The sequence below is a fragment of the Bufo bufo genome, chromosome 8 (assembly GCF_905171765.1).
Source record: "Bufo bufo chromosome 8, aBufBuf1.1, whole genome shotgun sequence".
Lineage (NCBI taxonomy): Eukaryota > Metazoa > Chordata > Amphibia > Anura > Bufonidae > Bufo > Bufo bufo.
Window position 1 is genome coordinate 107,478,900 of NC_053396.1, and position 17,490 is coordinate 107,496,389.

At 46.6% G+C, this 17,490-nt stretch overlaps 1 protein-coding gene across 1 annotated transcript in view; it reads right to left on the reverse strand.

The window, feature by feature from the left end:
- LOC120977435 (ankyrin repeat and SOCS box protein 12-like) overlaps positions 1 to 17,055 on the reverse strand; it is a 46,746-nt gene extending 29,691 nt beyond the window's left edge. The window contains exon 1 of the mRNA XM_040405390.1: positions 16,901 to 17,055. Within this exon, the coding sequence (XP_040261324.1) occupies positions 16,901 to 17,007 (107 nt within the window). The 5' untranslated portion in view covers positions 17,008 to 17,055. The remainder of the gene's footprint in view (positions 1 to 16,900) is intronic.
- Between the last annotated feature and the right edge of the window lie 435 nt (positions 17,056 to 17,490).

Sequence of the window (17,490 nt, forward strand, 5' to 3'; positions counted from 1 at the left end):
GGGGGGGGGGGTACTGTCACTACCAGAGCTTTGGGACGTTCTCACAGCTCTGTTTCTCCACCCCTGTGATGATGTCATTACTAGAGCTGGGAGGAGTTCTCACTGCTCTGTTTACTTTTGGTTTCCTTCCTCCCAGCTGTTCCTCATGCGTTTGATTTCCCTCTCTTTATATCACCCCTCCTCCTATTGTAGGGCGTGGATTATAGTTCTCATTTCAGTTGTAGCTCTTGCTTTAGTATCTTCACTTGTAGCTATCAGTTCACTGGACCTGTGTTCTGCTGCAGCAAGCACTCCGGATATTGCCAGCTGTCCTTGGATCCGTCTTCTCTGCGGCTGCAACACCTTCAGCTAAGTGTACAGACATTGTTGTGTACCTGATTATTTTCTGACTGGATCTGAGGTGGCCACGGTTCCCTCCATATACTGAGTAGGGCACCGGTGGCCGTGCCCCTTCCACTATTGTAGGGGTTACAGTGGTCATCAGTCTTAGGCACATGGGCATGCCTCGTTCCGCCATTTGGATCCGGGCATGTGCTTTAGCAGCATAGGGAGAGCTTTGAGGGTCTGACAGGGGTCACCCTTTATCCTCCCTAGTTTGGGTCCGGTCAGTAGCTCTTTTACTGTGTATACTATTGTTGCTCACATACAGCCATGACACCTTGATCGCATGATTGCTGTTACATCATACCGATTAGTGCCCATATATCCGGTGACTCCTCCCCCCAACATCATGTCCCCCTCTCCCTCATTCACCTGCTTAGCTTGTCATCAAGAAATAGGTGGCATCCATTATACTTGACTATAGCAGGTGTGGCTAAATCTCTATTAGGACTATATATATGGGCAACATGAATGGGACATGTCATAAAGAAGTATGAACTAAAAATAAAACCTCATTGCATTGATCGGAACCTACAGGACCGACATGCACTGATAACTAACCAGAAACGATCGACTGGGGGCGAAACTACTGTATGGAACGCATATGCGTTCCAAAGATCGTAAATACAGGAATCGGAAACAGTTTCCTTGGACCGGAAGGTACCTCCTGGAACGCATATGCGTTCCAAAGACCGGAACTGAAGTGCTTCTGCACTGGCCGGATGATCATTAAACTGATGTATTCGAGGAACCGGTACAGCCGCTCGGTGGAACGCATGTGCGTTCCAATAACAGGAAGTGGGGCCAGTCCGGAAACACTGTGACTCACCAATGAGGTGAGTGGCGCTAATGGGCAGCGCTTTAAAAACAGCTGCAGCATGAGCAATAGATCGCCTACCAGGGGGAGCGGTAACTGAGGGGAGGCCTCCAGGATGTAAGTTGAATCTACCTTGAATCGTGTAATCATAGTTCCTTGATGAATTGGTGTGACTCCGTTTTTGCCTCTGTGGTGATTGTATCCTTTGATTTTAGTGTGGGTCTTATTAAGACTCTCTCACAGTGAGACAACAGGAACGCTGTCCTGCTGGGGTGTATTATACCTTCTACAGTAACTGTGAGTTTACACTATACAATGATGGACTCTGCATATAATAGTGTTGGATAATGTACTGATCTGGGTGTATGATCATTTTTGCCCAACAGGATGCAGAGCACACCCTCTTTCTGGTCTCAAGGAGCTGGACCCAGGCACCATAACCACATATGATATTGTCTGTCTGTGACCAGCCTGGAATGGTGCCACAATACATGTGTACTGGCCTTAAAACAGCCCCCTGTATTAATCATATGTAGAGCGATTTTCTGAATTTGACTATGTGACCTGGCTATAAGCTAGTACTTATCTTGTTACATTAACATTGTATAGACTAACAGTGTTCTATTATACCTCCTGATGATCCAATAGCATTGCCTAGGGCAGTGGTCGGCAAGCCGCGGCTCGCGAGCCACATGCGGCTCTTTACACACTTTAATGCGGCTCTTCTGCAGGGCTCCAGATGCCATTTGCGACTGGACCCGCCGCCGCAGCTCTGCTCAATACAGCGGCGGGCACAGGAGATGATCGTTCTCAGCAGCGCAGGAGGAGTCTCTCCCTCCCCCCTGTGCTGCTGCACTCGCCGCTGCCAATAAGAAGAGGCAGGAGGAGGAGGGGAGGGGCTGTGGCCACTGCGCCACCAATGAAGAAAACTGACCTGTTAATACAAATACAGGAGGCGGGTGCCGGAATCAAATAGCCGGCACCCGACCTCTATGACAGGGAGCTGCGATCCGCTGCAGTTGAGTTAACCCTTCAGGTGCGGTACCTGAGGGGTTAACTGCCGCTGATCGCAGCTCCCTGTCATAAAGGTCGGGTGCCGGCTATTTGATTCCGGCACCCGCCTCCTGTATTTGTATAAGAAACGTTGGTGGCACAGTGCGCCCCCCCCCCCAGTATAATAAACGTTGGTGGCACAGTGCGCCCCCCCCCCCCCCAGTATAATAAGTGCGCCCCCCAGTATAATAAACGTTGGTGGCACAGTGCGCCCCCCCCAGTATAATAAGTGCGCCCCCCCCCCCCAGTATAATAAACGTTGGTGGCACAGTGCGCCCCCCCCCCCCCAGTATAATAAACGTTGGTGGCACAGTGCGGTTCCCCCCCCCCCCAGTATAATAAACGTTGGTGGCACAGTGGGAAGTGCCAATGAGGGTTAAAAATAATAAAAGAAAATTAACTCACCTCCTCCAGTTGATCAGGTAGCTGCCGGTCTCCTGTTCTTACTTCTTTCTAGTTTCTTCAGGACCTGTGGTGACGTCACTGAGCTCATCACATGGCCCATTTACATGGTGATGGATCATGTGATGAGCACAGTGATGTCACCACAGGTCCTGCGTCCTGAAGAAACTAGAAAGAAGTAAGAACAGGAGACGATCAATTGGAGGAGGTGAGTTAATTATTTTTTTATTTTTTAACCCTCATTGGCACTGCCCACTGCGCCACCAATGTTTATTATATTGAGGGGGGGCCGCACTGCGCCACCAATGTTTATTATACTGGGGTGTTGGGGGGGCGCACTGCGCCACCAATGTTTATTATATTGGGGTGATGGGGGGGCGCACTGCGCCACCAATGTTTATTATATTGGGGTGATGGGGGGGCGCACTGCGCCACCAATGTTTATTATACTGGGGTGATGGGGGGGCGCACTGCGCCACCAATGTTTATTATATTGAGGGGGCACACTGCGCCACCAATGTTTATTATTTTGGGGTGATGGGGGTGGCGCACTGCGCCACCAATGTTTATTATATTGGGGTGATGGGGGGGGCGCACTGCGCCACCAATGTTTATTATATTGACCTTGTACTAAGCATTCTGTATTCAGAATGCTATTATTTTCCCTTATAACCATGTTATAAGGGAAAATAATACAGTGAATAGACTTTCATCCTAGGAACCATGCGTGAAAATCGCACTTGCTTGCGATTTTCACACAGCCCCATTAACTTCTATGGGGCCTGCGTTGCGCGAAAAACGCACAACAGAGCATGCTGCGATTTTCACGCAACGCACAAGTGATGTGTGAAAATCACCGCTCATGTGCACAGCCCCATAGAAGTGAATGGGTCCGGATTTAGTGCGGGTGCATTCCAGTATTTTGAATGCCGGATCCAGCACTAATACATTCCTATGGGGAAAAATGCCAGAGCCGGCATTCAGGCAAATCTTCATTTTTTTTCGCCGAAGATAAAACCGTAGCATGCTACGGTTTGCTCTTTTGCCTGATCAGTCAAAATGACTGAACTGAAGACATCCTGATGCATCCTGAACGGATTACTCTCCATTCAGAATGCATGGGGATAAAACTGATCAGTTATTTTCCGGTATAGAGCCCCTGTGACGGAACTCAGTGCCGGAAATGAAAAACGCTAATGTGAAAGTACTTTAAAATATTAAGTTTAAATCCCCCCTTTCCCAATTTTACATATAAAATATATAAACAATAAATAAATAAACATATTACATAGCCTTTTTAGTCACCTTGTCACCCCAAAAAATAGCATAGGACTGTTCTATTATGGGCCGAATGTTTCATAAAATGCGAAATGCACGCAGCTTTTTTTGGTGTTTTTTTTTTTTTGCACGGTATTGAGTATCACAATACTTTTTTATGGTGACGAAAGCGAATCAAAATTTTGGTTTCAAAACAACCCTACGCCGATCTGATCGGCGTAGCGTTGTCACGATCCCAAAATTTTGATTCAGTTTCGATTTGGCGACTAAAAATTTGATTTGGCTCCTAAATTTTTCAGTTCAGGAGCCAATGGCTACTAGGAATTTTTTTTAGTCTGGAGCACTGTTCTGTGTGCCGGGCGCCCGCTCCCCTCCCTCCTCTCGGGGGCGGCAGCCTGCGGCTGTCCTGCCTACATGTGTGCCGTGCGGCGCTCAGGCCAAAGGAGGCGTCACTGACTGTATTTTCGGTTTTAAAAATGTGGCTCTCAAAATAAATTTCAATCGTGGTTTTGGCGAGATTTGGCTCAGTTGAAAAAAAAGGTTGCCCACCACTGGCCTAGGGGGAAACGCGTCGAGGTAACCCAGGTGTATGACTATAAGGTCAACCCTGACTGATCTGTATTTTTTGTGTGTGTTTGTACCTTGTTTTTTGCATCCAGCTAATTGGTGTACCATTGGTACTTTATTATCCTCACCTAATACCTGGGGCACTCCAGAACAATCCCTGTATATACCCTTTTAGGGACATCTGAGGGATAGTAGTCTAGGTACGTGGACAGGGGGCCTCCACCATCAGGAGCCTTCCCTGGGCTGAGGTTGTAGGATAGGGGTAGTGTAGTGTACGGGAACTGTAATACCCGTCACTACCAAAGTGTCACTTGGTGTGCTGTCATCCCTCCTAATTATGGGGAAGTTGTTATATGTCAGTTTTATAAAATGTCATGTAATGTATGTATTTTCCTGTTACTGAAACTTGCATGTACAGGCCTGCTTGGGGTGTCATTCCAGCTTCTAGTCGCTAGAGGGAGCTAGAGAGCCCTAGTTTATATAAGGCCCAGACAGGGAAGCAAAAGTCAGTCTAGACCACAGCTCAGAAGTTTCTAGAGCCTGAGGAAGTGTCCAGAAGCTGAGAGAGACAGAGGCAAAGATCAGGAAAGCAAGAGGTACTCAGAAAGACAGAGGAGGTACTTATTAAAGCTATAGCCAAGGATATAAAGCCAGAATTAGGTTAATGGGCCTTGGTGAAGATATGCTATGTTCCAGGATCAGACAGAATTAGAGTGCAAGCTCCTGTGCTGCAAGTCCTGTGTTCAACACTCTGTAATCACCTTGCTGTAACTGAGTTGCCTGCATCGACCGAATTGCAAAATCGACTGTATGCCAAGGAACTGCGTTTCCAATATTGTCTCTGCTTGGAAAACTACTAAAGTTGGAGTTCTGTTTTAAGACTACGTTTCCTCAATTTATTCCTGCATCCGCAAACGGCGTGCCACCGTTTACTTGGCACTGGCGTCACGAACTATTTCTACCTATACCTGCCCTTGCAGAGAGTCAGCTGTACCAGGTTAGTGTATATTGCACTACATCATCCAGAAACACCTATTGCACACAACTTGAGTACGCTGCACCTCTCTTTTGGCGTCACGAACAGGATACGCACGCTTTCTAGTGCAAGAAGCGTGAACTTTGTGCCTTATACCGTTGCCCTGTGACCAAAGTGACAAATAACCTGTTTTATTCAAGTGGACTTTGTGGACTGAAAATCATACCCAAAGTGTCCCAAAAACCTCTAAAAAGCGCTGTGCAGTATTGCACTGCACAGAGGAAGAAAACCGCCGCATTGGAATGTGGTTTTGTGGACTTTTTGCAATCCTGCTTGCTGTCAGTGAATGGACAGCGTTTTGCTAAAGATGGCCACCGGCTGCCTGGAGTAAAGTTTCCCGCGCCGCTGAGGACTTTCGTGGGCGGATCCCTGCAAAGACACAGAGTCCCGCCCCTCTTCATCATCGCACCGCCGCGGCCCTGCTTCTCCTGCGTCACCGCGGTCTCAGGACGTCCGGAATCTCGCGAGACTTGGCCTGCGCAAGACCAGCGATACCGGTAAGCACTTGTAACCGGAGGGAAGGGGAGTGTATCGGCCCCTTTAGTCGCCAGCGGTCACCTCTCAATAGACTACTATGTCAGAGCCAGGAGTGCCTGAGCAGCCGGCCCCAGGAGAGCTTGCGGCTCCTAATCAACCGACAGCCCCTAGCATGATGCCCTTTACCATGCCTTATTATTTCGGGGCTCCATGGTTCCCTCGCTACAGGGGAGAGACCCATACCCTACGGGACTTTGAAGAAAAGTTGCTGGCACTATTCCGATTATACCCTATAAATGCCGACCAGCAAATGGAAATCATGCTAGCGCAACTGGAGGGGGCTGCCTGCAGGGAAGTGTTATCATGGCCTGCTACTGAGCGGAGTACTCTAGAACAGATATTCACCCGCCTCAGAGCCACTTTTGAAACTAGGACTGCCTCAGAGATAAAGATGCACTTCTTTAGCAAGAGACAGAAGCCCGGTGAGTCCCTCCGTGACTATGCCCTATCACTTCAGGAGGCTTTAGGGGCTGTACTCCAGATAGATCCCAAAGAGGCGGATAACCGGGACCAGACCCTGAGGGAACAATTTATCAACGGGGTGTCTAGTGAACAAATAAGGACCCAGTTAAAGATGCTGTCCGCCCAGCACCCTAACAGTGCCTTTCTGGACTTTAAAGAACTGGCTATAAAAATTCTGGGGTCCACAGTATCTCCTGAGTTGAGCGCCCTATCTGAGTCATCAGCCTGCAAGCCAAAACCGCTTGTCACTAACCGAGCTGAGGCCGGCCAAGCTGTTCAAGTGTCAGCTACTGATACTATTGCCATGCTGACAGAGCAAGTAAATCACCTCACTAAAAGTCTAGAGAAAGTGTGCAGAAAAATAGAGGAATGGGAAAAACCCATAATGCTAGAAGAAGAATTCCTGTCACCTCCTAGGCCGTTCCCACCTCCTTACCAAGAGACTCACCCCAGGGATCCTGGGAGGCGTAATAGAGGTCGCAAGAAGCCCGTGTGTACATACTGCAAAAAGCTGGGACACACAGAATCCATGTGCTGGCAGTTAAACGGGCAACCCCTGAGGCTGAGGACCACCCCTCGGGAGGTAGAACACTAGGTCCAGAGGATCCAAATTGGATGCCACGTTATGTAGGATCCCATCCTAAAATCAATATAGAGATCAACGGGGTCCCCTTTGAAGCCCTATTAGATACTGGGTCTCAGGTCACTACTATTCAGCTGCCTGCATTTGAAAAGTTCTGGGACACCAACCAGTTGACCCAACCGCCTGAATCCTGGGTGGAAATTATCGCCAGCAATGGCAAACCAGTAAAGGTTCATGGATACTGGGAACCCACCCTGCAGGTAGGAGAAGTAACCCTGCCTCAACAGGGAGTGATCGTAGTACAGGCCGGTGACAGAGGAGGACATCCTGTCATTCTAGGCACCAATGTCTTCAAGAACTGTTATTCAGAAATACTTGCTGTATTACATCAGACTTTGCCCACAGCTTCCTCTGCATCCAGGAGGGTGATTCAAAAGACTATTACTGTGTTAAGTGCCCAGCAGAGGTTTGCTAATGGGAAAGGAGAAATTTGTACTGCCAGGATCCGTGATATTAAGCCTGTGACTTTGCCTCCTAATTCTCAAACTCTTTTGTGGTGTCGTGCTGTCCTGGGAGTCGAAGGCCGAGATTATCCAGCCCTGGTAGAACCAATCCAGATGGAGGATTATCCTTATGTGAGAGCTGCCAAGTGCCTGGTGAACGTCTCCCAAGGTAAAGTACCTGTCCGTCTCATTAACCTGAGTAATCATCCTGTTGCGCTTACTAAGCATTGCCCTGTTGCCCAGCTGTCCCAGGTGTCCTTCCAAGACATCATTCGTCTTCCAGTGACAGAAAAGCCGCCAGCTGCAGACAGCAGATGTTCGCCGGGGACCCAGCCACAAGTGCCCTGGTGGGAAGAGCTCCATGTCGGGGACGAGAATACCCCCCAACGGCAACAAGAAGGGATTATACAGCTTGTCAAGGAGCACCACCAGGCCTTCAGTAAGCATGCCACTGATTATGGAGAGGGGAGTGCCATACAACACACCATACCTACTGGCTCTCATCCTCCTATCAAGGAGAGATACCGACCTTTACCGCCTACTTCATATCAGACTGTAAAGGAAATGATCCAAGAGATGAAGGACTCTAATGTAATCCGGGACAGCCGTAGTCCGTGGGCTGCACCCCTGGTCCTTGTAAAGAAGAAGGACGGTGGTATCCGTTTCTGTGTGGATTATAGGAAAATTAATCAAATAACCCACAAAGATGCATACCCACTGCCCCGCATTGAGGAGTCATTAACTGCTCTGGGCTCCTCTGCCTATTTCTCCACATTGGACTTGACCAGTGGCTACTGGCAAGTACCCATGGCCCCTGCAGATAGAGAAAAGACTGCCTTCACTACTCCCATGGGCCTGTTCGAATTCAATTGTATGCCGTTCGGGCTATGTAATGCCCCAGGAACTTTCCAGAGATTAATGGAGCGGTGTTTGGGTCACAAAAACTTCGAAACAGTGCTGCTGTATCTAGATGACGTCATTGTGTACTCAAAAACATATGAGGACCATCTGAAACATTTGGCAGAAGTATTTGAAATCCTTATCAAATATGGCTTGAAGGTAAAGCCATCCAAGTGTCACCTGCTCAAACCTGCAGTAAGATACCTGGGGCATATAGTAAGCGGAGAGGGAGTGCAACCTGACCCTGATAAATTGGCAGCTGTCTGTAATTGGCCGGTTCCTACTACTGTCAAAGAGGTGAGGAGTTTCCTGGGTTTTGCCGGCTACTATAGACGTTTTATCCCCCATTTTGTTCAAATAGCTGATCCTATCCAGGAGCTCTTGAGGGGGCAACCCAAGAAAAGCCCTAGAACTCCTGTGCCCATTGAGTGGAATGAGAAAAGAGAGATAGCGTTCCAATTGCTAAAAAAGAAACTGACCGAGCCTCCAGTGTTAGGTTATCCAGATTATAGCAAGCCCTTTCATCTGTATACTGATGCTAGCAAGCGAGGCCTGGGAGCTGTGTTAGCCCAGATCCAAGAGGGAAAAGAGAGAGTGATAGCATATGCAAGCCGCTCCCTGAAAGGAGCTGAGAAAAATGACCAGAATTATAGTTCCTTCAAACTAGAGTTCCTGGCATTAGTGTGGGCGGTGACAGAAAAATTCAAGGATTATCTAGCCGCCACCCCGTTCATTGCATTCACTGACAATAACCCTCTGGCGCATCTAAATACAGCTAAATTGGGGGCCTTGGAGCAGAGATGGGCCTCTCGCCTTGCCAACTATAATTTCTCTGTAAAGTATCGTGCTGGACGTACTAATGATAATGCTGATGCTTTATCCAGGCTTCCCACAGAGACAGCTCCTGATGATGTGCGAGATGCTTGGGAAGATGTAGAGATGCCGGCTTTCTATAACAAATTTGCTCAACAGGATCAGGCTCGAGCTACCAATAACAGAGCTGCAGTTCCTTCACCCTCCAGTAGGCCTGATCCTAAAGAAGAAAGGTGGGTGAAACTACAGTCTGAAAGTAGAGTGCTGGGTGAGTTGTTGGACTTCATTACTAGTGGCAGAGCCCCTGAGAGGATTCGGCGTAAGAGTGCAGATCCTGAACTCATCAAACTGTGGAGACAGCGCCATCAACTCTTCATACAAAAGGGCCTATTGCTACGGAGAAGCCTAGACCCAGTGTCCAACGAGAGAGTGCACCAGATTCTCATACCCCGACGAGATGCAGGTATGGTGTTGGAGATGTACCACAATCAATCCGGTCACTTTGGGGTCCAAAAGACTGAGGCTACTATCCGCCAGCGGTTTTACTGGGTAGGCATGAGAGAAGACATGGAGAAGTGGTGTCGAGAGTGTGTAGCCTGTGCCTTGAAACGAAGTGAGCACCATGATCAGAGGGCACCACTGAGACCCATTGTAAGTACCCGTCCTCTTGAACTTGTCGCCATCGACCATGTAAAACTGGAGCCTTGTCGCTCAGGGTATGCTTATGCCATGACTATTATTGATCATTTCACAAAGTTTGTTGTAGCAGTGCCTGTGAGAGACCAAACAGCCAAGACTACAGCCGAAATGTTCTGGAAGCACTTCCTCCTGCCCTATGGATGTCCAGAAAAGATCCTCACCGATCAAGGACCTGCTTTTGAGTCCCATCTGTTCCATGAACTGTGCCGCTTACACAACTGTAAGAAGATCCGGACGACGGCCTACCATCCTCAAGGTAACGGATTATGTGAAAAAATGAATCAGACCTTGATAGAGATGCTGAGGGCCGTGCCTCCTGAGAACAGAGGAGATTGGCCCAGTCTGTTGCCACAGCTCATGTTCACATACAATCATACCATACATTGTTCCACCGGGTATACCCCTTTTTACTTGATGTTTGGGCGCCAAGGGACATTGCCTGCTGATCATTCATTGGACATACATGTGCCTGATTGCATTAACCCATTACCTAACACCGACTGGGTTGCTGAGCACCAAAGGCGATTAGATGCAGCCAAAGCCATTGTTCAGGAACGTATGGACCTTGCTAGAGACCGACAGCAGAGAGACTATGATCAGGCAGCCCATGCAGAACCCTTGACCATAGGGGCCGTGGTATGGTTAAAGAATAACCGTCGTACCAGCAAATTGGACAGTAAGTGGGAGCGAAGTCCCTATGTTGTCACTGCAATCCCAAATGTTGGAACTCACACTTATGAGATCACCCGGGAAGACAAGGGATCCCAAATTGTACACCGAAACCGGTTAAAGCTCTGCCTGACACCAGAACCTATCGACGAGAGTTCTGGATCTGAATATCCTGTGTCAGAGTCAGCACTACAGCCCGAGGATCCTATGCAGGCTGTCAGTAATCTCAGGTATGACGCTGATCCCATGCATTGGCTTCTGACACCGTGGTTGAACTTGCTGGTGCCTGCTCCGGCACCTACTGTAGTTTCACCTCCAGAAGAGCCGGTTCAAGATGCCCTGGATCCAGTTCCCCCTGTAGTGGATATTGTTGTTCCTGTTGTTCCAGTTGTTCCTGTTGTTCCAGTTGTTCCTGACCGAGGTCTCACGGATGGAGACCCTCCTGTTGCTCCTCTCCCTTCTACCTCGTTGCTAAGGGAAGAGGAGACCCCTGTTTTGAGAAGGTCTACCCGGATGACCAGGGGACGCCCGCCAGTCCGTTTAGGAGACTTTGATTATTCTGGTGGTGTCTCCTCCCAAACAGTTGCCACGGGCAATACCTTACTTGACATTTGTGCGCAAGAATGGACTCCTCCACGTGAGCCCTTGCCTGTGATACACCCACGGGAAACTCCTGGGTAGTTCCGTTATTTTGCTGTTCTATTATGGACTTATTCATTGTCATGGACTATCCTGGTTATAATGTTACGCTGTGCCAGGTCAGCGCCCCCGTTCCATTCACTATCCTGAGAGAAGAGAACGACGCCCCTTGTCACTACCCTTCACCTTTGCCAATTGGACCTGATGTAAATGTAAATGCAGATGAATTACATGTATGTATGCCTGCATGTCTCTATTTTCTATTTCAGGTAGAGATTCCAGTTGGGCGACCCATGATGGAGTACGAGGTCGTACTCAGCTTAAAGCAGTGGGGTATGTAGTGTACGGGAACTGTAATACCCGTCACTACCAAAGTGTCACTTGGTGTGCTGTCATTCCTCCTAATTATGGGGAAGTTGTTATATGTCAGTTTTATAAAATGTCATGTAATGTATGTATTTTCCTGTTACTGAAACTTGCATGTACAGGCCTGCTTGGGGTGTCATTCCAGCTTCTAGTCGCTAGAGGGAGCTAGAGAGCCCTAGTTTATATAAGGCCCAGACAGGGAAGCAAAAGTCAGTCTAGACCACAGCTCAGAAGTTTCTAGAGCCTGAGGAAGTGTCCAGAAGCTGAGAGAGACAGAGGCAAAGATCAGGAAAGCAAGAGGTACTCAGAAAGACAGAGGAGGTACTTATTAAAGCTATAGCCAAGGATATAAAGCCAGAATTAGGTTAATGGGCCTTGGTGAAGATATGCTATGTTCCAGGATCAGACAGAATTAGAGTGCAAGCTCCTGTGCTGCAAGTCCTGTGTTCAACACTCTGTAATCACCTTGCTGTAACTGAGTTGCCTGCATCGACCGAATTGCAAAATCGACTGTATGCCAAGGAACTGCGTTTCCAATATTGTCTCTGCTTGGAAAACTACTAAAGTTGGAGTTCTGTTTTAAGACTACGTTTCCTCAATTTATTCCTGCATCCGCAAACGGCGTGCCACCGTTTACTTGGCACTGGCGTCACGAACTATTTCTACCTATACCTGCCCTTGCAGAGAGTCAGCTGTACCAGGTTAGTGTATATTGCACTACATCATCCAGAAACACCTATTGCACACAACTTGAGTACGCTGCAGTAGACATAGGGATAATCTATTCCCGTACCCCAGGTCATTATCCAGTCTCTGGATGCAATCTATCAGTCACATACCCTGTATGTATTTTTTCTTTTTTGTATAGTAGATCCAACTGGGATCTCTTTTAAGGTACATCATTAAAATTGTGATTTTAGGGGTTCTTTTTATGCTGGAACTTTGATATATACTCTTTATACCCCGTGATATCTATGTTAATTGATTTTGCTGGAACCTAGGTGCGTAAAGGGGCCGAAAGTCCAACGAGTACCTTTAGGCTTTACAGGGTTGCTCACAATTTAGCCCCGCCCAAAATGACAGAACAATAAACACACCCCATAAATTACCCCATTTCGGAAAGTAGACACCCCAAGGTATTCACTGATGGGCATAGTGAGTCCGTGGGAGATTTTTTTTTTGCCAGAAGTTAGCAGAAATGGAAACTTTATTTTTTTTTTTTTTTCCTCAGAAAGTGTCATATTCCGCTAACTTGTGAAAAAAAATTAAATCATACATGAACTCACCATGCCCCTCCGTGAATACTTTGGGGTGTCTTCTTTCTAAAATTGGGTCATTTGGGGGGTATTTATACTATCCTGGCATTCTAGCACCTCAAGAAACATGACAGGTGCTCAGAAAGTCAGAGCTGCTTCAAAATGCAGAAATTCACATTTTTGTACCATAGTTTGTAAACGCTATAACTTTTGCGCAAACCAATAAATATACACTTATTGGATTTTTTTTTATCAAAGACATGTAGCACAATAAATTCTGACACAAACTTGTATAGAAATATAATTATATTTGAACATTTTACCAGAAAAAGTTAAAAATACACTTTTTTTGAGAAAATTGCGGTCTATTTTGATTAATATCAGAAAAACAAAAAATTTCAGCAGCAATCGAATACCACCAAAAGAAAGCTGTATTTGTGAGAAGAAAAGGAGGTAAAATTCATTTGGGTGCCAAGTTGCATGACCGAGCAATAAACCGTTAAAGTTGTGAAGTGCCGATTTGTAAAAAAGGGCCTGGTCACTAGGGGGGTAGAAACCTGTGGTCCTTAAGTGGTTAAGTATTGGAGTCGTTGTACAAACCGGATTCCAAAAAAGTTGGGACACTATACAAATCGTGAATAAAAACTGAATGCAATGATGTGGAGGTGCCAACTTCTAATATTTTATTCAGAATAGAACATAAATCACGGAACAAAAGTTTAAACTGAGAAAATGTACCATTTCAAGGGAAAAATATGTTGAATCAGAATTTCATGATGTCAACAAATCCCAAAAAAGTTGGGACAAGGCCATTTTCACCACTGTGTGGCATCTCCCCTTCTTCTTACAACACTCAACAGACGTCTGGGGACCGAGGAGACCAGTTTCTCAAGTTTAGAAATAGGAATGCTCTCCCATTCTTGTCTAATACAGGCCTCTAACTGTTCAATCGTCTTGGGTCTTCTTTGTTGCACCTTCCTCTTTATGATGCGTCAAATGTTCTCTATAGGTGAAAGATCTGGACTGCAGACTGGCCATTTCAGTACCCGGATCCTTCTCCTACGCAGCCATGATGTTGTGATTGATGCAGAATGTGGTCTGGCATTATCTTGTTGAAAAATGCAGGGTCTTCCCTGAAAGAGAAGACGTCTGGATGGGAGCATATGTTGTTCTAGAACCTGAATATATTTTTCTGCATTGATGGTGCCTTTCCAGACATGCAAGCTGCCCATGCCACACACACTCATGCAACCCCATACCATCAGAGATGCAGGCTTCTGAACTGAGCGTTGATAACAACTTGGGTTGTCCTTGTCCTCTTTGGTCCGGATGACATGGCGTCCCAGATTTCCAAAAAGAACTTCGAATCGTGACTCGTCTGACCACAGAACAGTCTTCCATTTTGCCACACTCCATTTTAAATGATCCCTGGCCCAGTGAAAACGCCTGAGCTTGTGGATCTTGCTTAGAAATGGCTTCTTCTTTGCACTGTAGAGTTTCAGCTGGCAACGGCGGATGGCACGGTGGATTGTGTTCACTGACAATGGTTTCTGGAAGTATTTTTGAGCCCATTCTGTGATTTCCTTTACAGTAGCATTCCTGTTTGTGGTGCAGTGTCGTTTAAGGGCCCGGAGATCACGGGCATCCAGTATGGTTTTACGGCCTTGACCCTTACGCACAGAGATTGTTCCAGATTCTCTGAATCTTTGGATGATGTTATGCACAGTTGATGATGATAGATGCAAAGTCTTTGCAATTTTTCGCTGGGTAACACCTTTCTGATATTGCTCCACTATCTTTCTGCGCAACATTGTGGGAATTGGTGATCCTCTACCCATCTTGGCTTCTGAGAGACACTGCCACTCTGAGAAGCTCTTTTTATACCCAATCATGTTGCCAATTGACCTAATTAGTGTTAATTGGTCTTCCAGCTCTTCGTTATGCTCAAATTTACTTTTTCCAGCCTCTTATTGCTACTTGTCCCAACTTTTTTGGGATTTGTTGACACCGTCAAAATTGGAATGAAAGTATTTTTCCTTTAAAATGATACATTTACTCGGATTAAACGTTTGATCTGTCATCTATGTTCTATTACAAATAAAATATTGACATTTTCCATCTCCACATCATTGCATTTAGTTTTTATTCACAATTTGTTTAGTGTCCCAACTTTTTTGGAATCCGGTTTGTAGTAACAGTAGCAACACTTTGGGCCCGACACAAAGCAGAGACCCTAACTAGCTAACTACAGACCTGGTCTCAGTCTCTAGGCGGCAACTTTGCAATGAGGTGCGTGCACAATCTTACCGATCCGGGTCTGCTCTTTATCCGCTGATGACTCTTAACCGAACAAGTCTCTCCAGCAAACATGAGGTCCTGCAGGGTATGCAGCTTGTTCCTCAGCTCTTATCAGCCTTCCTGGAAACCGTCTTACTTTCCCTGGACAGGATCTGGACAACGATCAGCTTCACTCAGCTGCGGCTGTGGTCACTGAAGGGTCTTCTCACTACTGGATCCATTAGATTCTCTGCTCACACATCATTCCTCAGTCTCAGCTCTGATTCTAAGATGGCTGCTGTGTCTCCATGCTAGCAGGTTCTCAAAACCCCACCTCCTTTGAATATTCAAATATCTTCAGTCTGTTAGCTGTTTAGGAAACAGTGGCATCTTGTTGCCAAACAGCAGAATGTCAATCCATAACAATTAATTTAATTCACACAAACAGTGTTCAAACAATGAGAGCTGTTTCCCATCTCACATGCAGACAAGACAAGTCAGCGCTGGCAACACAGTCCCCAGTTCACAGCACGGGTAGCACACTAAGGCTGGGTTCCCATATATGCCAGAACTGTTCCAATGTTTTTTATAGGATAGTTCAGTTTTAACTGTGGGTATCTCCCAGCACAAGACAGCAAAATGTAGCATGTGGAATTTTCTGACGAGCACTTTGGGGGTATGCACACAAATGTCACAAATTGTGTCCAGCTCCAGCATAAAACAACTGGCATATATGGAAACCCAGACTTCAGTTCAATCTTTATTCCCTCACCTGAATGCCAAAAATAACCTGATCATGAGACAACTGATGCACATCTACATTCAAGGGGTTATCCCATGATTAATGTAAAAAAATTAAAATTCATCAGACATCATATAGTACACGACAATCTCTTTCTAACAAAGCTAGAACCAGCCTTGTACCTCACATGGATCCAGAGATTTCCCCATTCATTGCTACACTGCGACACAACAGTCGGAAAAAAATTATCAAAGAGACAGCTTGTTGTATTACATTATACGAAATGTTGCGTGACATTCATGTCGCGCAATAAATGTCATAATGGAGCCAAATCCTTTTGTCGCTATTCCCTCATAGTGCCCCCAGTAATGCCCACTATAGTGCTGCCAGTAATGTCCCTCACAGTGCCCCACAGTAATGTCCCCCGCACAGTAATTTTTCCCCACAGTAATGCCTCCAACAGTTATGCCCCCCAAAAGTAATGCTCTCCAACAGTAATGCCCTCTAACAGAAATACCTACCCCATAGTAATGCCCCCCAAAAGTAATGTTCCTGAACAGTTGGTGGGCTGAAAAAGGACCTTCGGTGATGTCAGTGCAGGTCCTGCTGAATGAAGATAGAATTTGTCTATTTCCATTCAGCAGGACCTGCGCTGACGTCACCGTGTTCACCATGCGATGAGCGCGATGATGTCACCAAAGGTCATTTTCCAGCAGGTCCTGCAAGAAAAAGAAGAAAGAAGACGAGCCCGGCTGCGCAATCAAGTGGATGAGGTGAGTTACATTTATTTTTTAACAACACAATGGACCTTTTACTTAGCATTCTGAATTAAAGAATGCTATTAGGGGAGTGGCCTTGCAGGCATGGTGTGAGGATGCATTGAAGACAATAATCCTGCTTTATTCCCATCTCCATCTTACCTGCTACTTGTGCTACATCCCTGGAAGAGACCTCCTGAAAAGCCTGTGGCGTTTGAGCTGATCGGTGGTGAGGAGGGAACAGGAGGTCCACACCTAATGCACTGCATCTGAGGACACTGTGCCTGCCATTGCAGAAGAAGAGGAGAGAGAGAGACAAGCAGAGGAGGAACAGCGTGGAGGGGGTGAGAGGCCACAGTATTCCTACTGTAATAAAAGTAATTGGGACATTACAGAACTGTTCCTGCTGTTTGGGGAGAGAGATAATCACTCTCTGGAGATAAGGTGGAGCAGAGGCTGAGACCAGCCATCTTATCAGCAGGGTCACTAGGCTGCAGATAACAGTGCAAACAAAGTTAGCAGCTTGGGCACATCACTCAGAGCTTTGAGCTGCATTAACCCCTATAGTGCTGAGCAGGGCCGTCTTTAATATTGATTGGACCCTGGGCAAAAATTTACTTGGGCCCCCTGGATCCCGCTTTCCCACACCTTAGAAGGCAATCACGCTCTCCACCACAACACACACACACATAAAAAATCCACACACCTGGTAGAGTACAGTGAATGACTGTAAATACTTCCAGTTCTGAAGA